The 27,071-nt window shown below is 37.3% G+C and overlaps 1 protein-coding gene across 4 annotated transcripts in view; it reads left to right on the top strand.

Moving 5' to 3' along the window:
* Nucleotides 1-27,071, top strand: part of ARAP2 (ArfGAP with RhoGAP domain, ankyrin repeat and PH domain 2) — a 175,142-nt gene that overhangs the window by 39,384 nt on the left and 108,687 nt on the right. For all 4 annotated transcript variants that reach the window (XM_063619468.1, XM_055246550.2, XM_063619467.1 and 1 more), the window contains 3 exons: nucleotides 10,481-10,550; nucleotides 16,571-16,691; nucleotides 25,208-25,386. In XM_063619468.1, coding sequence (XP_063475538.1) covers nucleotides 10,481-10,550; nucleotides 16,571-16,691; nucleotides 25,208-25,386 — 370 coding nt within the window. The remainder of the gene's footprint in view (nucleotides 1-10,480; nucleotides 10,551-16,570; nucleotides 16,692-25,207; nucleotides 25,387-27,071) is intronic.

The raw sequence follows: 27,071 nt of genomic DNA, 5'->3' as shown, positions 1-27,071 counted from the left end.
CTTGTTTTATTCTTCAATTACTTTTCTTCTTTCTAGAATTCCTGATAGTTTGGTGTTGGACTTCTTGCCCTGAAACACTGATAAAAATCTAGCTTTTCCATTTTCCCTTTCTGCTCACTAGGAAGTTTCTTCAGTTGTGTTTCCTAACCCAGTTTTTTTTGTTGTTGTTGTTATACTGTAATTGACATACAAAACATTTTCTTTTGACTATTCTTTTTATGGCATAGTGTTACTTTTTCACAAATAAATCCTTTTACTTCTCTGAAGATATTAATGCTTTTTTTTGAAGTTTTCCTGTAGAGTCTATTTCTTTTTAACATTTTGGAGGGGTGGTTTTGTCCCTATCTTTTACCTTAGTGGTATTTTTCTCAAATGTTATGTTAATCTTGAGCTGTCACTTTAGAGTAAAATACTGCAAAACTGATTGGAAGCACCGTAGGCTCTGATGGGCCTTGCTATTTGTTTCTTGTAAGACGATCATGGTAGGTTTTTTAGTAATGTATTTCCATACAGAAGCCTCATGCTAGTATCTTTTAAATGAATCTTCTTCCTGAGCGTTATAGGCCTGGTAACCGGTTTTTTTTTTTGAGACACAATGTTGCTCTGTCACCCAGGATGGAGTGCAGTGGCACGATCTTGGCTCACTGCAACCTCCACTTCCCAGGTTCAAGCAATTCTCCTGCCTCAGCCTCCTGAGTAGCTGGGATTACAGGCACACACCACCATGCCTGGCTAATTTTTGTATTTTTAGTAGAGATAGGGTTTCTCCATGTTGCTCAGGCTGGTCTTCATCTCCTGACCTCAGGTGATCCACCCACCTCGGTCTCCCAAAATGCTGGGATTACAGCGTGAGCCACTGCGCCTGGCCTGGTAACCAGCTTTCAAGTGGCTCATGAGGGAAAGTGGACTTTGAGTATTGATAGTTATGATGTAGACTTTTATTTGATTCCTTTGCTTTAATATAGCCATGCCTGAGTCTCCCAGCCCCAAAACCTCCTGTTTTATTCTCTCCATTGAATAAAACTAGACTATTATGTTGCATGAAGGTGGAGAGACAGTTTTCCAACAGTGAGAAGTAGGGGAGAATGATTCTGTGATGTTGGAGTGCAAGTCTACATCTTAAACTGCCTTTCAATATATCCATTATCAGCACCTCACCCTCACTTTCGTAGTCACTTCCAGAGTTACTAGGTATCTCTATTTCCTGAGATTTTCATCGGTAATACAATAGTAAATGTGTTTTCCTCTTAATTTAATCTAATGCTGGCTTAGCAATCAGTTCTTATCTCTCCTTCTGTTTCCAGATTTCTAGATATTATTACTGTCCTCGACTTCTTTAGTCAGTGTTGATTTGCAGGCATTTATTTATTTTTATTTATTTCTTAACCCTTTGATGTCTTTTAGTGAGGTTTGGGGAGGAGTAGAAGTAAATGCAAGCTTTTAACTGAGATTTTTAACTGGAAGCTGGTTCATGTTGTATTTTGTATAATATGACTCTATAAAATAAAGAAGTGTGAATCTTTTAACATAGCTTTTTATACACCACTTTATGAAAGCACTAAGCTCTTTGTAGATATTTTTAAAATTGGTAGTTGCACACTAAAATTCAGGCTTTATCATTGACTTCCAAGAATCTTTTTAGCCCCTAGAATTTTATGTTGAGTACCTTTTTTTTTTCTTCTCATTTTAGGATGTAGATATAGCAGAGATGGAAGCTGAGATTGAAGATACTTTTTTTGTTTTATTTTCGTTTTTTGGCCCCAGCTCATTTGGTTCATATAATCTTGGAAATTGTTATTTTGGTTTGCTCAAAAGTGAGAAAATGCTCTTTAGAATAGAGAAGTGCTGGCATTTTATAGAAATATTTTAGTAATTCCTTGCATCTTTCTCTCTCTAAAATATTTTGTTACTGTATAATTTAAAAGTCTTCTGCTTCTTAAAAGCATAATTGGATAAATAATTAGCTGAATAAAAATGAGTAATTAGATAAATAAAAATATATACGTATGGAGATTGTAGTCCTAGAAAATATTGGGTCTCGTTAGGGTTAGAGGAGGGAATAATATAAAATATGCTGTGATTCTTTAGGGCTGTGTAAACAAGGCAGATGAATCTGGAACAGCATGGTGATGATACTTTTTCCTTTGAGATTGTTGAGAATATTTGAGAAGTATGTTTTTTATTGCCTTAAATGGCAGCATTAATAAAAGCCATAAATTTGACTTAATGTCTTTGATGTTCTTTCCAATTGTGTGATTTTTAAAGATGACAATTTGGTAGCCTCTCACACCTTAGATTGGTATCATTGGTTAGTTAGCATGCTTGTTAGATATTAGGATTTATTTTTTAAGCTTAAAAATGTAATCTTGAAAAAAAAACTGCTGGCACTTAGGAATGAAATTAAACAAGAGTGCCTCTGTGTGAGTACTTCATAAATAGAGATTTAATTGTGTGTGTACACAGTGTTGCTAAAAAATAATTTTTAAGAGACACATTTTGAGACAACAAAAACTGATACCAGATGGTGAAGCTGTTTTTATGAAAGCAGTTGAAACTTTACACCACCTGCCCTACCAGAGCCCAAGGGAAGAGTTTATAGAAATCTGTTCAATAATATTGCACAAGTCTTATAAATTACTCGAAAAAAGCTTCTTAAATAAATGTTTCCCTTCAGAACCCTAAAAACAAAATGAGATAAAACTCAGGCTAGTGTGTTTCATGTATGCTTTACCTTTTTTCCTGAAGGAATTCTGAAGTACTTTGCAAGATTGAACTCACATATAAAATGTAGAGGTCAAATGTTATTACTACCTACAGGGATGTCCTGGGTACTTTGCTATAAAATGTACTAATGTCTGCTTTGTATAGCAGTTAAGAGCAGTCTTTGGGAAGACACTCCAAGATACGTTCTTTATTAGCTGTATGACTTGGACAAATTATTTAAGCAACCACTGCCTCTGTGCCTTCATCTCTAAAATGGATATAATAATGTTACCTGTCTCACATTGCTGTCTGGAGGATTAAATGAGTTAATATTTGTGTGTGGCTCTACACAGTTCCTGCAACAAAGGACTATGTGTTTGCTATTTTTATTACCAAATGTAGTACCAAATAACTTCTTTATTGACTGCAAATTTAAATCTATTTTCTGTGCAATAATGCATCATTATTTCAGATCTAATTTGTATTGTGTGGTAGCCGGAACATAGGCTAAGATGGCATTGTCTTGTATACATTATCTTCTTCTGTTTTTTAAAATTTGTGAAGTAAATTAAGCTAGTAATTGAAATTTAAAGATACAACTTCAGAGAAAACTTTTGAAGTACTTTAGCAAATTCTTACAGTGTATGTATTAATTATATGTAATTACAATGAAATTAGTTGCTGGATAGTGAATATATGTTTAAAAACACATGAGAGGAGTATTGAACTCTTGCACAGAAAAGATAATTCTTAAACATTTAGTAATCATTGATATTATTAATTTAATTTTACATGGGCAGTTAGAAGCACAGGGCTTCTCAAGCTTTTCCTTTTATTATTTAGTTGAAATTTTGATTAATTTGTAAGGTTTACCAATATGAATTAATCTAACTTTCCATGTGCTAGAAAAGGGGAGGCTAGGCACGGTGGCTCACGCTTGTAATCCCAGCACTTTGGGAGGTCGAGACAGGCGGATCACCTGAGGTTGGGAGTTTGAGACCAGCCTGACCAACACAGAGAAACCCCGTCTCTACTAAAAATAGAAAATTAGCCGGGCATGGTGGTGCATGCTTGTAATCCCAGCTACTCAGGAGGCTGAGGCAGGAGAATGGCTTGAACCTAGGAGGTGGAGGTTGTGGTGAGCCAAGATCGCACCATTGCACTCCAGCCTGGGCAACAAGAACAAAACTGTGTCTCAAAAATAAATAAATAAATAAATAAATAAATAAATAAATAAAGATAAAAGGGAATAGTGCTGAGAAAAGATCTAAGTGTAAAGTTTTATCTTTAATTAACTAATTATTGGAATTCAGTATTGAAGTTCACATGTGGAAAACAGCTGATTTAATGTTGATAGTTTAATGAAAATAGATTATTCAATGTTTATATGAATTTAGTTTTAAAAATGAGTTGGTTATTTAACATTTTTAAATAGGAAAGTATCATATGCATACATTTTAAATAACCGTATTTAAATTTTTATTTTTGTTTCCAGCTTTATTGAGATGTGATTGTCAAAGATTATATGTGTTTAAGGTATACAAGGTGATGATTTGATATCCCTATATATCGTGAAATAATGAACACAAACAAGCTAATAACAACTGTCACCTAACAGAGTTTTTTTGTGTGTGTGTATGTGATAAGAACGCTTAAGATGTACTGTCTTAGCAAATTTCAGGTGTACAATACATTATTGTTAGCTAGAGTCACCATGCTATATATTAGATCTCCAGAGTTTATTCTTCTTATAACTGAAAGTTTGTAACCTTTATGTGGTATCTATGTATATGTGGAATCTAAAAAAAATACACTCATAGAAACAGAGTAGAATGGTGATTAACAGGGACTGGGAGGTGGAGTTAATGGTGAAATGTTGGTTAAAAAGTTTTTAATTTGGTCAGGCATGGTGGCTCATGCCTATAATCCCAGCACTTTGGGAGGTCCAGGCAGGCAGATCATGAGGTCACAAATTTGAGACCAGCCTGTCCAATATGATGAAACCCTGTCTCTACTAAAAATACAAAAATTAGCTGGATGTGGTGGCATGTGCCTGTAGTCCCAGCTACTCCATAGGCTGAGGCAGAAGAAACACTTGAACCCGGGAGGTGGAGGTTGCAGTGAGCAGAGATTGTGCCACTGCACTCCAGCTTGGGTGACAGAGTGAGACTCCACCTCGAAAAAATTTTTTTAATTATAAAATGTATTTTGAAATTACATGGAAATTAATGGTAAACTTTTCAAGCTTTCTGTAGGCTCTTATTTATTTTTTTAATAACAAGGTAGTGATAGCAGCGGTGACCCATCTGGAGCCGCTGCTGCCATCATACTGGCTGCAGCAGAGAGGTGCGTCCAGGGCTGCATACTCTACAGAGATGGCGTGAGCCAAGGACAAGTGGGAACCCTGCCCCTTCCGAGTTGGTAGGGTGGGAGCTCCTCGGGTGCAGCTGTAGTTGCCAAGTTGTGGCTGTGGGACCCAGGCCTCCCACTCCATGGAGCAGACAGGAGTCCTGCTTTCCTGGGTGTAGCTACAGATGCCCAAGTCGTGGCTATGAGTCCAGGCCTCCCTGTGCTCTTGGTGGAGGCTGGAAACAGGCAGGAGCCCTGTGTTCCCGGTTGCAGCAGCCTCTGCCTAAGTCAGGGCTGCAGAGCCAGGCATCTCTGCACTCTTGGGGACCAGAAGGCCACCCCCTACCTACACAAGCTCAAAGGTGTCTGCTCCAACTGCCTGGCTTCTCCCTGCTCCCAGTGTCCGCTCCTATCTCAGAACAAGATTGGGGCCGGGGCCAGGTACTGTCACAGTCCATCTGGATCTGTGCACTCTTGGGGAAGTGCTGACATGCCAGCTCCCTGCTGCCTCAGCCCCGCTCTGGACTTTGGGTCCTGATGAGCATGGGAGGGAGGAAAGCCAAGGGAGCACTGAGGTCAACTCAGCACTGGCCTGCAGACACTTCTTGGCATGAACAGCCTGGGTGCCATGAACAGCAGCAGGAGGTGAAGCTGGGCCATGGGCAGAATGGGGAAGGTCCTCGGTGAGGCCCCACCTTCAGGCCAGGGAGGGCCTGAAGGGTAGGGGCCGGTTAGTCCTGCAGACCACAGTAGGAACTTGTGGTGCCTTTTCTGGGTCTGCCTATGGCCATCCATGGACCAGTTGTTGTGCACTTCCTCCCCTGAGGCCCATAAAAGCCTCTGGATCAGCCAGAGCTGCGCAGACATCAGGATGACCAGCTGCAGGGAGGAGCTACCCATGCCAGGACCTACCCTCTGCTGATAGCTGCAGACATCAGATGACCTGACTGCAGAGAGGAGCTCCCCACCCAGGACCTCCTCTGAGCTATTCTGTCACTCAATAAAGCTCCTCTTCACCTTGCTCACCCTCCACTTGTCTGCATACCTCATTCTTTCTGGATATAGCACAAGAACTTTGGACCTGGGAGATGCCTGGGCTGAAAGAGCTGTAACACAAACAGGGCTGAAACACTTCGCCTTCTCATCGTGTTATGGGTGAAAACAAGGAGAGAAGAGCTGCGGCCCTTCGGGGAACCGAGACCTGGAAGCTCCCCGAGGCAGGGCTGTGACTCCCTCTTTGGACCTCTTAAGTTCCTGGAGTCTCAAGCTTCCAGCTGCCACCATGTTTCCTGGTGGCAGCCATGGAAGCTGCTTGTCGTGCGCCTGGTCCAGCTGCAGCCTTGCAGAGAGCTGGTGCCCACGCAGACATCTTGTGCTGGCTGCCCCGCTGCAGCAGCTGGCGTGCCTCACTGTGTGCAGTGGCTGGACCCCATGCTCGCTTGCTCACACACCCCTCACTGCTCCACACCTGGCTTGCCATTGGCAGTCTTGAGATCCAGGCTGGTAGCGTGAGCCGAGCGCAGCCTGCTCATGCCGAATGGATGGAACAAACCCAGTGGGCCAGAGCAGAACTCAGGCAAAGGTGCCACCAGCCACAGAGGCTTCTGGCCAGAAAAGCAACACCCTGAGGATCCTGCAACAGTAGTTTCACAAGATGTTTATTTTGTCATATAAAAATCTGGTTTTTAATATTTGCAAAAATAAAATTAAGGATGAAGTTTTTCAGTAGTGTTTATTTCTGTATTTATACAATAGAAATTCAAGTAAATATCTTTCAGTGAAAAATACATTCATTTGTTTCTTCACTCTATGTGAGGAACTATGATAGTCACTGGTTTTATATTGATGAATGAAACAGAAATGGATTCTGTACTCAAGGATGGATGTATTTACCCTGATTGATCATTACACATTGTATGCGTATATCAAAATATCACATTTACCCCATAAGTATGTCAATTAATATGTATCAATAAAATGCATATTTTGCAAAAAGATAAGGCTCAAGAAAAAGAAATCTAGTATGGGTGGTATATGAAGCCAAAACAAATATATAATTACACATTCTGCTTAGTGTCATTAAGTAAAGAAACAGAGCAAGAGAACAAAGAGACCTGAATGATCTATGCATAGTCAGGAATGGTCACTTGGTGAAATGATGTTAAAGATGAACTCTCAAGCATAGGAAGGAGCCAGCCATGTTAGGAGCAGGCAGGCAGCATTCCAAGCAGAGACAATGGCATATGGGAAGGCCATGAGGCAAGAAAGAGTCTGGAGAAGAGAGGCAGTGTGGCCAGAGAGTGGTGTCCACAGAGTATGTACCCACAGATTTTGATGGCTGACTGGATGAATGCATGACCACAGAAGCCAACTTTCGATGGTGGGAGTGCGGAATAGCTTTCTCCACCTTAGGACAGTTGTTCTTTCATGTTCTTTCATCTGCTACACCCTGTGGTTTCTCATTCCATTTCACTATGGGCTGGGATTTGTCTTATTTACCTGTCCCTTCATAGAATGTTAAAGATATTTAATAATCTTTAAAAATATTAAGTAAAAATAGATGAAGACATCAAATAGTCACCTGGCAGTTGAAAAAAATTAAAATAATTGGGAGAATATCTTAGGAGCTGATTCTCTCAGAGGCTGAGGTTTTCCTTAGAGAGTCAGTGGTAGGGTGTGTCCTTTGCATTATGAGCGCCTGAGAGGGGAGTTGTAGCTAGTCAGATGCTGCATCTTCGACTGATCCTTAAGCCTAACAGGTAGTAAGCTATCTGCCCTCCCTCTTCCCCTCCTCCTTTTTGTGTGGACACAAATATTAAGTTCCTGGATGATGCCTCAGACACAAACTGTCTATCAAGATGGTGATGGAATTCTAAGAAAGTTTTATGTGTTGGAGTGGCTGCAGTTAATCTTAAGTAAGACATGTGAAAATAGGTTGTAAACCTTTTACACTTGATGTTTGGGCAGGTTTCAAAACCTTGAATTTAATTCAGCGTGTTCTGAAGTTTTCTTGCATTCTCTCAACCTTTCTTTTAAAAGATGCTGATTATATGAGTGCTGATCATTTGAGTTTTTATTTGTCTGTCATACCGCCCATGGTGCCAGAAGGACTGTGCTTTTAATCATGTCACTCATTCCTTCAGCAAATTCTTTTTCAGTGCCATATTCCTCTCTATGTAACTTGCTGATCGTACAGGAGGAAATAAACGCTGTCCTTGTAAAGGATATGACCTGGTGTGGGAGACAAACATTAAGCAAATAAACAAATATATGAAATTAGAGGTTGTGTTAAGTGCTATGAGGAAAAGTAGAGGGTATTGAGAGAGAGAATAACTTTGTTATCCACTTTGGATTGGGTCATCAGGGAAGGGATTTCTTTGTAGTTGGTTTAGATGTAACTGAAAGATAAGGAGTCAGCAAAGGGAATAGTGGGTTAATGGGAGGCCCTAAGGCCTCTATCCCCCGCAGATGTTAATTATTTTTATCTTAAAATGGAAGATTATATGTGTAATTGAGCTCTAGCTTACTGTCATTCACAGTGTGAAGTGGGTTGTGTCCCAAAACAAAATCTTGATTTACTGAATTACTGTTTGGATTGTGTTAGAAGGTATGTATTTCTCTGCCTTTAAGTGTGGAAGAGATAAACATGAAATGAGCAAAAAGTGACTAATTTATCCAGTATATAATTATTGTGTTTGCTTCATATTTCTTTACCTTTTAACATTTAATGCTGAGAATTTAAGGAACCTTGTGTTGCTAGAAAAAGTAAATCCAGATGGCTTTAACACTGTTGGATGTGGCAAAGTGAGGAAAACCCATTGCAGACAGGCCAAGAAAAGTTAAAATGAAGCTGAAAGATGAAAAATAAGGTAGAAAGAGGGCTGGGTGGTCAGTTGTGTAATATGCTTTTAAAGTAATTTTTTTTTTGAGATGGGACTCTCACTGTGTTGCCCAGGCTGGAGTACAGTGGTGCAGTCATAACTCACTGCAGCTTCAACCTCCTGGGCTCAAATGATCCTTTCACCTCAGCCTTCCAGATAGCTTGGACAAGCTTGTGTGCTACCATGCCTGGCTATTTTTTTTTTTTTCTGTATATTTTCTAGAGACAGGGTTTCACCATGTTGCCGGGTGATCCACCCACCTCAGCTTCTGAAAGTGATGGGATTATAAGCATGAGCCACCACTCCTGGCCAAAATTTTTATTTTTATTTTTTCTGTAATTAGAGTTAAATATGAAGTGGTTATATGCTTTTAAGATCTTTACTTGTAAATTTACATGTTCTCATTCATAATTAATTCAATGCTTATATGTGAAAATGTCTGCACTGAAGAATCTTAAAAATTTTTTATATTTGATCAGATTTGGTATAATTTTATCTTATGCAGAACATATTTGCTAACGATTAATTTGGGAGGCTTGCTGTGTTTCACTTGCATAATAGATGTGTGGCTGGGGAACCAGCCCAGAGGCAAGCTCTCTACACTTCCTGAAGTTCTTTTTCTATTAAGTATTCTGAGAGCCAAGGAAAGTTATGCCAACTCCTCGTTTTAAACATTTTAGAAAATTGCAGAAGCACAAGGTAGACAGAGTTGATGTTTGTTTAGAAATAATATTTTTTAAAAATAGCAAGTTTGTTTTCGTCTATTTTCTGTGTTAAAGACCAAAAGTACTTACGATTGTCTGCCTTCAGGGAAGGAGAATATAAAATAAAAATATAAAGCAAGCCTAAGTAAAAACAGTTCTTCACTTCTTTCTTATACAGTCAGAAAAATAGTTTCTTTTTTCTTTTAAGCCTGAAATGTGATTATATTATTTTGCTTTTGTTTTTCATGTCAGTACCCATTTTAAACTACCTTTGCCTTTCATATGATCATTTAAAAACTATACTAATCTTTCACTGAATTTTGAATGCTTATAAATGATTCTGTGTATTTGTTCAGGTCTTTTTCAGCTTAATCAAAATTAAATATGTTTTCCATGTAAATCCAAGTGACAAAGCCTCGTTATTTTAGTAAGATATGTATGCCCTAAAACAAAAATAAAGGGAAAATAAAATAGATATATAAGCTTAATGAGGGATGAAAGCCTATATTATCTTCATGAAAGGATTATCTTTATTATTAGAAATGGGTTCAGTGACAGTGTTTCTGACCACATTTTGTTTTGCACTGAACCTTACAAATGTGTGCGACAACACTGTTAATTTTGTCATTAACAAAAAATTCCTAGGTCAACTGATTAGAAAGTACTATTATGCTATTTTTTTCCTATGTGCCATGGCCAAAACTGTGTATTATCATAGCCTATTGTTGTCTATGCTGTTTAACATTAAATGATAATATATTTACACGGTTACATTACAAATGCATTTAACAATCTAAGTTCATGGTACTTGAATGTAAAATAACAATTTCATATGTTTTGCAGAAAACGCATGTTTCAGAAGAGATGGGTGAAATTTGATGGCCTTAGCATTTCTTACTACAATAATGAGAAGGTAAATACATTTTACAGTTTTCAAAAATTGCTTTTTTATGCATACTAGGTGTACTTCAGTAAACTAAGCAAGCAGTTTGGTTTTTAAGAATAGGAGGTGGATTCTCAACATGAAAAGAATTTGAAGTTGCAACTAATAAATATATTACCATATGCTTAGTTAATTAAAATCAGATGATTCTTGTCTTAAGTATGTACTTTCTCTTAACACACTAATTTTAAGATTTAACCACATGCTCTTTTTGTAGCTCATAATCTAACACAATTTTCTCATTATTTAGAGATTTCCACCCCCAATATTGGCAATGCCTGTGGCTCTAATAGAGATTTAGGCTTCTTCTTATATATTGCTTCTTTATTGCTGCAGGACAGAAGAATATATGCTTTTAGATAGATAGTAACACATACTGCAACATAACACACACTGCATGCTGTATGGCTGAGAATAATGGAAAATATAGAGAGGTGTTAATTGTTTGGTTTCACTTTGCAGTGACTCAGAGCATCAAATCGGTATAAACACATCTCTTGGCGGTTTGCAAGATGGTTGGATGGATATTTTTGAAAAGCTGGGTTTTTGTTATTGTTGTTGTTGTTGTTTGGAGACAGAGTCTTGCTCTGTCGCCCAGGCTGGAGTATAGTGGCAGGATCTTGGCTCACTGCACCCTCTGCCTCCTGGGTTCCAGCGATTCTCCTGCCTCAGCCTCCCAAGTAGCTGGGATTACAGGTGGGCACCACCACGCCTAGCTAATTCTGTAATTTTAGTAGAGACAAGGTTTCACCATGTTGGCCAGGCTGGTCTCAAACTTCTGATCTCAAGTGATCTGCTGCCTTGGCCTCCCAAAGTGCTGGGATTACAGGCATGAGCTACCGCGACCAGCCTTAAAAGCTGTTTTCTGTTTTAGCTATTATTTTTTTTCTAGTTCGCTTGTACATTTGAGTGTTAAGACAATTCGTTGACTAGGTTGAGTAGAAGGTAGTCTGTATAGCTGATGGAATCTCACTGCTGGTTTTCTCCAGCACTTGTAACCTTTTCTGGTTTGATTGAAATGAGGAGGAAAACTACTCAGCAGTGAGACAGACTTCTCATGCCATAAGACTGTTGCTGGCGGTACCATTATTTTCATTTGAGATAATTTCTAGTAACTGTCAAACTGGACTGTTTTTCCCTCTTTCTCTCTGTTTGTTCTTTTAAAGCTTATCTCAACTGCAGTGAAGAGATGAGGACCTCTCACGTTTCTAGTTATTGATGCAATGAAAATGATGCAGCTTGGTTTGAAATTGAGATTAAAAAGTTTGTATAAAAATGAGATATTTGAAATCATTTAGCTTAATATTAAAAAATTTTAAGTTGTTATTTTCTGTGACATTTCATCCATTTATTATCTAGATGGTTGGTTACATTTTGGCAAAAAAACAGAAACACTGGATTTGGTGTTTCCTAAAAGGAGAGATAGTTTCTATTGTGACTTTAATAGCAAAAGGGATGCATAGGTGTGGCCGTAGCCACTGTCTTGGCTGGGTGACCCAGTGTTAACAGCTATGAGAACTGAACAGTTGGGTCTTTTAATGTTTACATGTGCACTTGAGGAGCATGTGGTTGGGCCTTTGGGAGGTAGTGTGCAGAGTTACACATTCCCTAGGTTTCTTCCACTTTCTCTGAGGCCGCCAATCATGTCTCTGTAAGGACTTCTTCATTATATCACAGAAAATGGCATGATCCAAACAGCCCTGATATTTTATCCCCTGCGAAGAAATCTAACTCACCCCCATTTTCACCCAGCTGTGGGCAGAATTGCCCTGTGATCGTTTCATTGTCTCAAAGTGGTAGATAAATGACAAACTTGCCCTAGATATCTGTGTGTTACAGGCTCAAGGGATGCTTTAAAATTTCTTTCCTTAAGGAAAATTTTATACTCTGAAAAACACAGGCATTTTGAGCATTGTTGTCATTTGAGTATTTTTTTTTCTTTATTGTCTTTATCGTGTACTGTTGTGAGACAAATATAAAAATCAGCTCTATAGTGTTAAAAATTACAAGATTTTTCTTAGGATCTCATCATAGATTATGAATGAGCCATTAGATAAACTACAGCATTCTGAGGTTATAGTGACACAGTATTTTGCTTGATTAGTATATTTTGATCACCTCTGGAGAATTATTTTTTTTCTATTCTACCAGAAATATTTACTTGTTAAATATATCATTGTTATAGGTGTGTAGGTTATTTTTTAAGGAATTGTTTTCTCTTTAATGGGATCTTTTGGAAAGATAATCTTTTTTTAGTCCCTGTTTCTTTCAGTACAGTACTACTTGACTTATTTCTAGTGACAAAATGGGTTAATGGTAACATTTTCCTCAACAAATAGTTAATTATCTCACTAGAGGGATGTTGTTATAAGTTCCTCTAATTCTTATGCAAACTAAAATTTGGAAACAGATCACGTAGGGCATAAACTGTAAATGTTTTTAGGCATTCTAATTCCTGCTGTCTGGCCTCAGTCACTACAGACTTAGAGGAGAGGGGCTCTTACACTGTCCCCAAAGATGCTGTGCCCTTTCCCACTTCCTTAGGTTGCCTGACAATGGAAAGATGTTATCTTCCTCTTCTGAATTTCTAGAGCACTTACTGGTCTAGTTTTGGCCTTGTATTGCTATTTTAACCTATTTGCATTTATAGGGTTTCCTTCGTTAAGCCAATCATGTCATGTGTCTCTGCCTAATGATCTTTTTAAACAGTGACTGAGTATACACTATGGGAAACTGGAGCATGTCTCTTCCTACATGTTCCCCTTGTGTTTTTATTCTTCCATCTAAGCCTCCCTAGCCACTGCCATCTATCAACATTCTGTGCAAACATCAGACCCATCTTGTTATTCACTTCCATGAGCCTTTTCTTTATTTTCTCCAACTATATGACATTTGAAAAATAATACGCAGGCAAATTCAGAAGAAAAACAAACTGAAAGTAGGGAGGCAAATCAGGAGACTGTTGCACTAAGCCAGGCATTAATTTATTAGCATGTAGACTAATGTATAGGCTCGGTGGAGGCTCAGCAGAAGTGATAAGAAATGAATTTCAAGAAATATTAAAAATGAGCCATCAGAGTTTGTTATAATTGTGATTGATTAGACATAGGATTCATTCTTTCAGAAAATATTTCTATAGTATTAACTACATGAAAGGTGGTGAGGAACGTAGATAAATGACCTGAAGCCTATTTGGGGAGAATATATTAATTAAATGATCACACAGGTAAATATAAAGTCACCGTTTAAATCACAATGAATAATTGTTATAAAGGAAAAATCCAGGTTGCTGTTAGCTTAAATTAGGGTTATCTGCGAGGATGAGGGTTCTGAGAGAATGTGCTGGTCAGAAAGACATTCTTCAGGAGGATATATTTATGCTGAAATATGAAGGATGAGGAGGCGGTAAGTATGTGCAGATGGGTGTGAAGACAATTCCTTGCAGAGCAAACAGTGTATGCAAAGGCACTGGCTTGGGTAGAAATGTGATATATTCAGGAAACCTCAAGAAAACCAATGTGACAGTAATTCACAGTTGGTGAGTGGTGGGGAGGAAGTTGATTCTAGATGTGGGGAGAATGCAAGCTTTGTGGGGCAAAGGAACCAGCAAAGGTCAAAGATGACTCTATTCTATTTCAGATGGACTGGAAGAGTTGATATTTTAATGGACAGGTATAAAGAGAGTGTAAGTCTTCAGGTGAAAATAAATTCAGTTTTAAAGTTTGTGGTACTTACGAGACAGTTACATAGACTACTGATGACTTGAAATATGGCAGTGAAATTGAGTGAAATGAATAGATAAGAAAGGAAGAGAGTAATTTTAGATTACTCTGCATAAAGCTGGTAGAGCTGGAGGACATTATATTAAGTGAAATAAGGCAGGAACAGAAAGTTAAACAGCCCATATTCTCACTGATGAGGAAGCTAAGCTTTTTTCAAAGGGAATCTTACCAAAGTAAAAAGTAGTACAGAGGATAGTAGAGGCTGTGAAGGGTAGGGAGGAGGAGGACGTAGGGAGAGATTTGTTAAAGGGCAGGAACTTATAGCTAGAGAGGAGGAATAAGTCCTAGTGTTCTATAGCACTGTAGGATGACTGTAGTTAAGACTAATTTAATATAGTTTCAAATAGCCAGAAGGAGGATATTGAATGTTTCCAACACAGAGAGATGACGAATATTTGAGATGATGGATATGCTTGTTACCTCTTCTGATCATTGTACTTTATATGTATCACGACATCACTATGTATCATGACATCACTAGGTATCCCATAAATACCGACAATTATTATGTGTTAATTTAGAAAATTAAAAAAAATAGTGGAAAAGGATTTTTATAGGGAGAGAAGATAAAGTAAAAAGGAGAAGAAATAAGTTGTTTGCTAAGTGCTTATTTCTTGACATCCTTCTCTCTTTTCTGTATAAGGTTGCCCATTCATCTTCCTGAATCACAGCTCATTTGCCATAGTCAGTTTTGGCTGCATGGGGGGACATAGGAGAGCCTTCATTGCTTTGGTATTTAAGATTACATTAAAGAATGGATAGAATTTTGATGGATGAATAAAGTCAGGGATGGGAGATTGGAACAGAGCTAGTGAAGGAGAAGAAACTTAAAAAATACTCAGAGATAATGCCATGATGATATAGTGTATCTCCTTAAATAGCAGAAGAGGATATCCTTCTGGTAGAATGCCATGACGCTAATGATGACTGTCCCTTACCAATTGCTAAGGCAGGTTTATGGCTAGGAGAAATATAAACTCAGTACTTGCTCCCTGCATGGAATGGTTTGCTGTTTTTTCCAAATCAGTTATATCTGGGACCTGCTCAAAAGTGTGGGTTCCAAGGATAATGCTGTGGAAGGGAAGAGATAAAGAAATCCCTTAAGGATGTATCCAAACTCTTCTAATATTGCAGACCTTCTATAATGTGTCCTTGGTATGCGTTATCAGCCTCCTGTCTTTTGACTCTATGTTGTTATCCTCTTGTTTCTCTGCTTTACACTTTCATTATTCAGTCTTTTTGACTAGAATGCCCCCCACACACTTGTCTATCTGGTTAAAATTAAGGTTTTTTAAAAGTCAGGTTTAAATACCACCATGTTTGTAAAGATATCCCTCACAGCCTTTAAGCAGAATTGAGATTTTCCATCTTTGTACTCTTAAATCCCTTAGTTTTTACCCAGTTTTAAACTCTTCTCTCATTGCATTAGCTGGTTTTTCATTTTGAGGATCCTTGAAAGTATAAGCACTCTGAATTTTCTTTCCAACACGGGGCCCAGAAAATATAAAGAGTTGTAATTATGCGGTAGTTATCATAACATGATTTGAGAGGGTCCAGGAAAATGAAGATGGATTAAAAAGCTATCAAAGTCTTAAGAATGACTTTTATTTAAACAAAATTTGTAATATTTATATGCTGTTTGGAAACAGAAAAATCTGTCTTTTTTATTCTTTGTTCATTGGAGAGTAAAAATTAAAATGATTCACTTTGAGGTTGAGATGCTTGTCATCAGAGCTTTGAGTAACATGGTTAATTTAGAAAACCTAATATGTGTTTAAGGTATATTTTGGTTCCGAATATGTAACAAACTCGTTTCAAAATGGTTCAGTTACAGTACCTGTTGTGGCCAGCAGATGCCTGCAAACACCATAAAATCATTTTGAGCAGATTGTTTTAAAGAACATGCTGCTGGTTTTTGGAACTCTGTATTGCTAGTTTAGTTGGATTGTTTGTATTTGATTCTTTCCCTTTTAATTCCAGATGAAGAGAAAGTTGAAAAGATCTCACTTCAAAGAAGGGGATATTTAATAGTTTCTTTTCTAGGGTATTACATGAGAATATGAGTGGACATATTACTTGTATGTCATTTAAAAAATTTGGATTGAAATTATAAAAGAGAAGCAGTTATAAATACTGTGCCATTCCTTTTTGATAAGATCAAGAGAATTTCATTTTCATATGTCTTCTCTTTTTTTCTAACCAATACAGGAGATGTATTCGAAAGGAATAATTCCCCTTTCTGCTGTATCAACAGTACGAGTTCAAGGAGACAACAAATTTGAAGTCGTTACAACACAAAGAACTTTTGTTTTTAGAGTAGAAAAAGAAGGTAAGATTATTTCTTTATCCCTATGAAATACTCACATTAATTTCTGACTAATCATATTAATAAACCAATTAGACTAGGAATGTCAAGAAACCTTTAAATATATTCCTTTTTGATAATTTACATTTTAAAATTAATTTTTCAAATGCATAATGTTAAAACATAAATAAGTTGACAAGTTATTTGTTTTCTCTTTCATGCAACAAATATTTAGTGAGAGGCTATTGTGTGCTAAGGACTGATAAGTTCTGGGTATACAGTTGTGAAAAAAAGTAGACAAAATTATCTGCTTTCATGGAGCTAACCTTTGAGATGTTGTTTTGGTAATGCAAAATAGTTATTTGACAGGCAAAAACAATTTTTCTAACTATTAAGTTGGTTATATGGACATTTATGGCAGGCTCAGTGGTTCCCAACCTTTTTTGCACCAGGGACTGATTTCGTGGAAGACAATTTTTCCATGAACCGGTGGTGGGGAGATGGTTCCTGGACGATTGAAGCACATTACATTTATTGTGTGTTTTAGTTCTATTATTATTATATTGTAGTATATAATGAAATAACTATACAACTCACCATAATGTAGAATCAGTGGGATCCCTGAGCTTGTTTTCTTGCAACTGAATGGCCCCATCTGGGGCTGATGGGAGACAGTGACAGATTGTCAGACATTAGACTCTCATAAGGAGCACACAACCTAAATTCCTTGTGTGTGCATTTTACGGTAGAGTTTGTGCTCTTTTGAGAATATAATGACACCTGTGATCTGACAGGAGGCAGAGCTCAGGCAGTAATGCCAGTGGTGGCTATAGATGCAGTCAGGAGTGGCTGTAGATACAGATGAAGCTTCGCTGGCTTGCCTGCTGCTCACCTTCTGCTGTGTGGCCTTGTTCCTAACAGACCATGTAATGGTACCAGTCCATGGTCTGGGGTTTGGGGACCCCCGCTTTAGCTGACTGTACAGGCACAGTAATCATTCTATGGTAGATTTTGGAGCATCTTTTATATTTCTTGAATTCTTTTCATCTACATCATCTATGGGACACTTGATGGTAAAAGCCGATCCAAAGATGGCACATGTTTTCTGGATTGAGTTTAAATGTGTACAGAGAAATCTTTTCTGAATTTTGTTTGAATAAGGGTTGAGGAGGAGCCAGAGAAATTAAAAGTTCTCTGTTGTGTATTTTATTTGACTATCATGTCATTAATATAAATTCACTAGGTTTAGTAATTTAGATAATACCATCGCATTAACAGTTAGGATTTTAACTTATTTTACAGACAACTTTCATTTAGGAATAGATATATAATTCAACTTGATTTTTTTTTTTTTTGAGACGGAGTCTCGCTCTGTCACCCAGGCTGGAGTGCAGTGGCGCAATCTCGGCTCACTGCAAGCTCCGCCTCCCGGGTTCACACCATTCTCCTGCCTCAGCCTCTCCGAGTAGCTGGGACTACAGGCGCCCGCCACCACGCCCGGCTAATTGTTTTTTGTATTTTTAGTAGAGATGGGGTTTCACCGTGGTCTCGATCTCCTGACCTCATGATCCGCCCGCCATGGCTTCCCAAAGTGCTGGGATTACAAGTGTGAGCCACCGCGCCCAGCCTCAACTTGATTTTTAGAAGTACTTCTTGGTGCTTTAATTATTTGAATAATAATGGTATGGGAAATTGACTGAATACCTGATATGTGCCAGACACTTTGCTGATTCTTCATTTTCACAACAGTCTTATAAGGTTGGTAGTATTAAAATTAGTATCCTTTTTTTTTGAGACAGAGTTTCACTCTTGTTGCCCAGGCTTGAGTGCAATGGCGCAATCTCGGCTCACTGCAACCTCCGCCTCGCGGGTTCAAGCGATTCTCCTGGCTCAGCCTCCCAAGTACCTGGGACTACAGGCATGCATCACCAAGCCCAGCTAATTTTTTTTTGTATTTAATAGAGACGGGGGTTTCACCGTGTTGGTCAGGTTGGTCTCGAACTCCTGACCTCAGGTGATCTGCCTGCCTTGGCCTCCCAAAGTGCTGGGATTACAGGCATAAGCGACCGCACTGATCCATTATTATCCTATTTTTACAGATAAGAGTGTTCACCACCAGTTGGAAATGACTACAGTGTTAACTATTATGGGGTAACATTTTCTTTTTTTTTTTTAACTGCTAGATTCCTGGCACATACGTCAGTGCATAGCACATAAAAAGTCAATAAATATTATATACTACTAAAACGTTTCCACTGTTTCTTGGAGTACTCAATAAATGGGTACATTCCAGCAGGCCTTCACACTGGAGCAGCTTTGTTCAAACTGCGGATTACTGAGATCAACTTAGTGGTTTATGATGTCACCAGAAACACCCTCCCTCAATAAAAAGACAAACCCCAAACAGAAAATAGTAAATATCAAAGTGCATTGCTTAAAGTACGTGTTATATTGTGAAACCTATCTATGTACATAGTGTATAGATGTAACATAAAAAAAAAGTTTCTTACTTACTATTTAAAAATAATGTTGAACGAAAGCTAGAGTCCCAGAGTAGGGGTCAGCAAACTGATCTGCAGCCTAAATCTGGCTCAGTGCCTGTTTTTGTAAATAAAGTCTTGTCAGATAACAACCACTGTCATTCATTCATTTCTCATTCATTCTCACTCAGTGGTATCACTGAGAAGTTGTGGCACAGACTGCGGCCAGTAAAGCCTAAAATGTTTACTATCTGATTTTTCAAAGAAAAATTGTGCAAACCCCTGCCCTCAAGCATTTTATCTAGAATTACCTATGTGAGGAGCCACTTTTTGTGAATTATTGCCTGAAATTTAGAAAATTGTCCACAGTTGTGATACTTGATGTGGAACTTCCATTTGAAATCACAGTTTTTCTCTTACTGTATTTCTTGAAGCACATGGCATTGCTTCTCTTGAATGACTATCATGACAGTCTTTCCTTATGGTTTGGTTTCCACCACTCTGAAAGGTGACTGCCTGTTTCTTTGAGGTGCTTAATCACCTTTCTCTTGGCCTCTCCAAATGAATTTCACGTTGCTACGTAGCCTGCATTTTAAGATAGACATACTAAATAAAGCTTCCAACTTGTATGAAAATCTGTTTAGCCATATTTACTTGCCACATTAAAAGTTAAACAGACACATTTTATTTAAGTAGAGTGTACCAACCCACACATGTTTAAAAATTGCATGTTCACAATTGACAGATAAATCCTTCTGTGGTGTATAGTTCATCTTTCTGATATAAACTTGGGTCAGTATAAAAATTTTATTAACTTCATTATAAATTTATTGTTTTAAAATAAGTTGTAGGTCTTTAATTTTTGAAACCATAGACATATTGCTTCAGTGAAAACAGACTGTATACACATGGAAGTACTGAATGAGTTATTTTGATTAAAAGTTCTTCTTTTTACATAGTAACAACTCACGATTTTAAAGATAAGCATGTGTAGAGGTGTGTGTACGTATATATATGTATATGTTTATGCATCTATATGTTTAGTATGGAACTTTCAACAGTACACTAAATATATTAAGTGATCTTTTTTCCTTCTATGTGTACAAATGGTTCATTATCTCAACAGTACACTAAATATATTAAGTGATCTTTTTTCCTTCTATGTGTACAAATGGTTCATTATCTTTTATTTTGTGGTAACTGGTAGATCAACTATAGTGGCTTAAAGACTTTGACTTAATGAACTTCAAGCTAAATTCAAGTCTATTTTGGTTGAATGAAGAAGCAAAATTAAAGTTTAGAACAAAAAGGGGAAAGTTTTGGCATCTTAACAGACATGAATTCTTTATTTTTGGTGATAAGGCTTTGAATGACCTATATACAATAGCTATTCTTTGTCTTCGCTGACCAATGTTGTTATTTCTAAACTGCTCCATCCCCCCCTGGTGTTACTAAGACACGATTATAGTTTGGAATCTTTTCCTCACAAGTTTTCTAAGGCTCCTATCCCTCCCCCGCCAATTTCCTAATGAAACATTGTTCTTCTCTTAGTTGCAAGTCAATTTTATTGTAAAAATAACATTTAAAAAATACACTTCCCAAAGTACGAAATTTGGTCTGACTCCTGTTGTTCTCAAGCAGAGTCGCTGGAATTGGTCTGTGGGTCATAACAGCTATTGATCTCTCCAATCAGTCTATATTCCTTTGCACCTGCAGTCACACATGGAGATGTGATACTTCAAAACACTCGTGATGTTAGCCAGGATGGTCTCAATCTGCTGACCTCGTGATCCACCCGCCTCGGCCTACCAAAGTGCTGGGATTGCAGGCATGAGCCACCATGCCCGGCCGGTTTCTGAATCTTACTGAGAGTAAAAAGTACTTGTGAGGTCCCAAAACCCCTACATGATCTGGTCTTTCTGTCCTTATCTTTTTCTGTTCCCTTTCTCCTGTACTATGGTTAGTTCACCTACAGGGGCCTTTTGGTCCTTGAATATTACCAAATCTGCTGTTGTGTCAGGGCCTTGTTACATGTTCACCTTATCCTAGAATGCTCTTCCTCCAGCCTGCTCCTCAGCTGGAGCTGCTTCTTTACTTCCTTTCCCTTTAGGCTTTTGGCTAACCATCCCCTTCTTCTGAGGTTTCTTATGTATCCTGTACAAAATAATACTCCCTGGGCCCCTCATCTTGTGTTTATGTTACCCAATTGCACTTGCCACTATGTAATGTATATTTAAGTTTTTATCGCCTTCCTCTTTTCACTAGAGTGTAAACTCCAGGAGAGTAAGGTCATGGTCAGTCTTGTTCACTGCTCCATTCCTGGTATTCAGAATAGGTTTGGGAACATAATAGGCTTAGTAAATATTTGTGTGAGTGATTGGTTATCAATTTGAAGAACAACACTTATGTGCACTACTTCCTTCTCTGATATTGATCTGGAATTTCACTGAGGGAACAGTAGTCAGATCATATTATCATATCAGAAGTAAAGGTCCAGCTAAACTTTATTAGATAATGTTGTTGGTGTTTTGCATGGCCCTTATGTAGTAATCTCTAGTATAACCAATCCCTTGTTACTAAGGAGTATGCCTACTGCTAAACCCAGTAGTCCAGAGAATATTGTCTCGATTTTTCTTAAGCCTCTTTTTTTTTTTTATTCTTATACTCTAAGCTGGCATTCCTGAAAACATCAAGAACTAATCTGAGGTTTTAGGAATTTACTATTGTCTTTTATTTATATTCTAGCATAATCACAAGAAAATGGCAATTTCAACACTTATTCTTTGCTTTCCTCACTCCCTTTCCTTTTGTCCAGCCTGGAATGCTATTCTTAGAGCCAAGCCATATGTAGGTCAGAGCTTGTTTCCAGAAGGAATGGTGCTTAGCACAGTGCTAAGATCAAGATAGACACTCAATAGATATTTGTTATCAGAAGAATAAGAAGTATCTTGGTTTGAAGAACAGGCAAAAGCTAGCACAGTATCTAACTTTGCCCTAGACTCTTGTCCAATGGGAAATCATTATTTGGTTTGGAATATTGTGACTTATCGAAGCATATTCCCCCATATCTCAGGATGCACACATTGCATGGCTGAATACAGATGACACTTGTAATCTATTTTATTGTGTTTGAATTATCTGTTCCGTTGTTCCTTTCCATTGACATGGGTAATTCAGAATAAACTGAATGTTACTATTAATTCCTGTTCTTCTTCATGACTGTTTACTTCCTGTTAGTAACTGAGGCCCTCAGGAGCTAGATAATTCTTCTAGGCTATGTGTTCAGATGCAGCCAAAGTAAGCTTAATTCCAACAGATGCAGTTGCCAGTTTTAAATTAATTCCTGAGAAACTGAAATATACGCTAGCAGTAATCTAAAAGCCATAGAAACTTAGGCCCAACTCATTAAATTATGACCTACATTTCAAACAGTGATTTATATGGATTAGAACAAATAAAGAAAAAACAAAAACCATTTTGTACCATTTACTCGGCAGGGATATCTTGTGTGAAACTAATGATCACAAGTAATAATCAAGTTAAGTGGAAGGTCTGTTGCTATAACTGCAAATGTAATAAATTATTGTAGTGCAATCTGGATCTGTTTATGTGGATGGAAAAATGTAGAATAGCTGCTGCATATGGACATTGACTTAGCTACTTGAATATTTTAATGTCTTTTGGTTTATGATGTATAATAATGCTAGGGACATTTGATAAATATTTCATCCTGATATATTGCAACAAGCACCAATTCTTTTTTTTTTTTTTTTTTTTTTTTGAGAGGAAGTTTCGCTCTTGTTGCCCAGGCTGGAGTGCAGTGGCACGATCTGGGCTCACTGCAACCTCAGTCTCCCAAGTTCAAGCGATTCTCATGCCTCAGCCTCCCGAGTTGCTTGGATTACAGGCACCTGCCACCATGCCCAGCTAATTTTGTTGTGTGTATTTTTAGTATAGACCAGGTTTCACCATGTTGGCCAGGCTGGTCTTGAGCTCCTGACCTCAAATGATCCTCCCCTCTTGGCCTCCCAGACTGCTGGGATTATGGGTGTGGGACACCACACCCAGCCATCAAGCACCAATTCCTGGAAGATTATGTAACACCTGCAATAAAGCACTATTGAATGAGTTTTTTAATAAACATTTTGACTTTAGTCATTAAAGACACAACTGATTTTATTAGTTTTGAAGGTGAAGAAGAACAATGATAATTGAAAAAGTAAGACTCATTATGAAATAACTTTGGATTCATGTTTGAATATGAGTAAGTGTAATATGGAGACTTACTTCAATCCACAGTGAAGTCACTGGGCAGACCTGTCTGAGAAGGATCTGATAAACTGTCCCATTTCCCAAACTGGGCTCTGCTTTCTCTTCCTCCTTCATCCTGTGAAAGCTTTTACTACTTGTGATTCAGTATGTTTTGCTTTATTTCCTTTTTCTTTGATAACTACTTCTCCATATGTTCTGGTAGCCCAATTTCCAGCCTTATATATATAGTTGTACCTCAAGGTTTGCCAGTTTCTTCTCCTTTTACGCTCTATGTTTATTCATTTCCATGGGTCTTCTCATGTACAGGTTACTATTGTTCACATAGTGCTATGAGTCCGCCTGGATGCTCATGCCACGGCACTGAACACCTGAGGTTTTTCTGTTAACTAATTGGATTCTCCTTCTTTGCCTGGCTAATTTTTGAGGCCACGTTACCTTTTATTCTGAATAATTTGTTTTTCTTATCAACACCCATCATATATATACAACTATTATTTTTCACTCTCCTAAATGCCTTAATTCCTCATAAGTCATTTTGTTTCCATTTTCATAGTATTTTAAGTCTCCGTTGCCTGGTTCCTGATCTTCAGGCTTCCAGCATGGTCTATGTGTCATTGTCTGTATTATCATAATGTCTTTTTATTGATAAGAATGCAGAAATGGTTTTCCTTTGCCTCTGTAATAAAGACAACATTCCTAAACGGGCAGTATGAATTCTCTGGTCATATTTCCTATTTTTTTCCGTGTGAGTTCAGAACTATAAATGTATTCATTGATAAATTAATCCCTGAATGGATGTTAGTTTTTCTGCCTTTGTTCTTATGGTAACCTCTGCTCAGAATCCTATTCTCTTCCCTCTTCCAAATTCTAGTTTTGTCCTTTGAATTGCTCTTCATCCTCAAGATCTACCACATATACCTCTTTTTTACTCCCATGGTTCCAAGAAAAGTTGTTCGAGAGTTAAAACATTTGATTCTCCTAATTTTAATGCTAACTTGCTATATGACCTTCAGCAAATCACTTATCTCAATTGACTCATATATTATTTGATACCATTTATGTGACATTTATACGACTGTGTTCCATTATGTGTTCAAATCTTGCTTGACTTATAACTTTCATTGCTCTTTGGGGACTAGATCGAATTCCTATGTCTGTAACACAGTGCATTGTTCATAATTGAAGGTCACTTAGCTTTTGTGGAAGCAGTAGGAGAACCAAATTTTAATTTGCCAGGTGAAATGCTATTGTTAATTACTGTGGTGAGAGTGGAATGGGAAAGTGACACTGAAGCAGGCATACTCTAGAGTAGGTTCCAAGTGATTGTTTGAAAGTAGGATTTTCGGAGTCTTTGAGTAACTGACTTGCCACATAAAATCTGTTAATTGTTGGGTAGCAATATCACATTCTTCTATTAAAAGAAAATCTAATCTCATGAGTGATCTAAAAGAGGGCTTCTCAGATATTAACAGGGATACAAAGCATCTGTAGTTCTTTTTAAAATACAGCCTGTGATTCATCAGATCTGGAATAGGGCCTGAGATTTTGCACTTCTAATAAACTCTCAGGTAAAGCCAATGGAACTGATTTCAGGACAACTGGATAGTGTTACTCCTTTTCCCTCAAATAATTGAGTCATTGGCCCTGTTTACAGTAGCATTTAGATTGTGGTTGTGGGAAAGAGTCTGTTACTTATGCGTTGCAAAGATCGTGGATTTCTTCTTGATGTTTCTGTGTCTATGTAACTTATATGTGGATTTATGTATTTTCTCCTGTCTTTATCTTCAGAGGAGAGAAATGACTGGATCAGCATACTGTTAAATGCACTGAAATCACAATCCCTTACCTCGCAGTCTCAAGCTGTTGTTACACCTGAGAAATGTGGATATCTCGAATTGAGAGGCTATAAGGCAAAAATTTTTACAGTGTTAAGTGGAAACAGTGTGTGGCTTTGCAAAAACGAACAGGTGAGCTCTGTTATAGTCGTTGCAAATTGCTGCTATTTTATTATAGTAACAACTATGTTTCGTTTGGAAGAATTATTAGCGATTTTACTTATAGAGTCTTGTTCTGGCATTGTGTGCTCCACTAAATATACCAAAGAAATAGTGATTTTGTTGAATTTTCTTGGTGTCTCCACCAGCAAGAGAGTACCTACATCAAACTTGAAACTGGACATCACCTTTTATGGTATTGAGGAAGTAAAATTATTGAAAATAGTTTTTGAAAAGTATTATTTAGTTGAAATAACATTATACATGAGAGAACAATTAAGGACCAATGAACCCTTACAGCTGTTGATGAAATAGGACTAGTTCTGCACCCTGTGCTGCTGTTATTTTTGTGACAGAAAATTATAGGGTAAGCACAGGTAACATATTTGCTTGAGTTTACAGAATATTATTGGTCTGTTTTATTTTGAGCAGATGTATGTAAGGTGTGTATATATATATATATATATATACACACACACACACAGACACATCTATATAAGTACAAATTCAAGTGCACATGCATACATACATCTAGCTATACACACATATCATATCTACATAAATAAAATTGATTAAAATTATTGGTTTACTAAATTTGATTAATATCAAAGGACTCAATAGCGTATTTAAATGTTTTGATGAGTCTGATGGTGAACTAAAATTTTAACAAATCCTGTTAGCTTTGTTTGATTCTTTAGACTTTCTTTTTTCTAACATTCCTTATTTTTAATATGTATATGTTTTTAATATGTATAATATATAATTCTTTACCTCCTTTTTTTGGAAGAACTCCTTTTAAAATCTTTCAGCCTAGAATATATTAGATGCTTAATAATTGCGGAATTGAACTGTGCACTTTGGATAGCTGATCTAAGATGAACTCATTTTATAATACATTATTATGGGTTATAGTAAGGTGGAATATAAATGCTGATTATTTTTTATAAGAAAAATAGGAATATCAAAACAAATAGTAGTTTCAGAACAATTAACTATAGGCATCCTCTGAACTTTACTGTGAATTTACACATTAAATATTTTGGAGGAGAAGATATCTTAGCCAATTAACAGTTGAAGGCATCATCAAGCACTTTTGGCCTATTAATAGTGTGTGTAGTTAGCATATTCCTCAAGCATAGCTTAATAATGTATACAAATTGAATATGAACATTTCAGTCTACAAAATAAGACGATTACAACTTTTCTTATTGGAATGGAGGTTAAAAATGCATAATTTGCATGTATCAGTATGGAAGTTACTCTGCCAAATTAATCGAGGTATTCAGTTTATACTTGCATAGACCTGATAGCAAGACTTGATAGACTTGCAGAGAGTTCAAATGATTAGTTTCATTGCTCACATTAAACTGAGTTTCTGTTATTCTCTAGGAATAAGATAGATATTTAAAAAGTTTTATTAACACTTTCTCATTAGTGAAAATGTACATGAAATTATTGCCTCAGTATTAGGAATTGAGTGTGAAAAGCATAATGAATACTATTTGCTGAGTACCAGGCACAATGGTAATTAATTTGTAGACATTTCATTTTAATCTTCACCACAAATCTACGAGGAAGACATTCTTTGTCTATGTTTTGTAGATGAGGAAAATGAGGATTAAGTAATAGGTCTAGGAATTACAGTTTATAATGCAGAG

The sequence above is a fragment of the Symphalangus syndactylus genome, chromosome 16 (genome assembly GCF_028878055.3).
Source record: "Symphalangus syndactylus isolate Jambi chromosome 16, NHGRI_mSymSyn1-v2.1_pri, whole genome shotgun sequence".
Lineage (NCBI taxonomy): Eukaryota > Metazoa > Chordata > Mammalia > Primates > Hylobatidae > Symphalangus > Symphalangus syndactylus.
The sequence above is the reverse complement of the archived record's forward strand: the minus strand, read 5'-3'. Positions and strand labels throughout refer to the sequence as shown.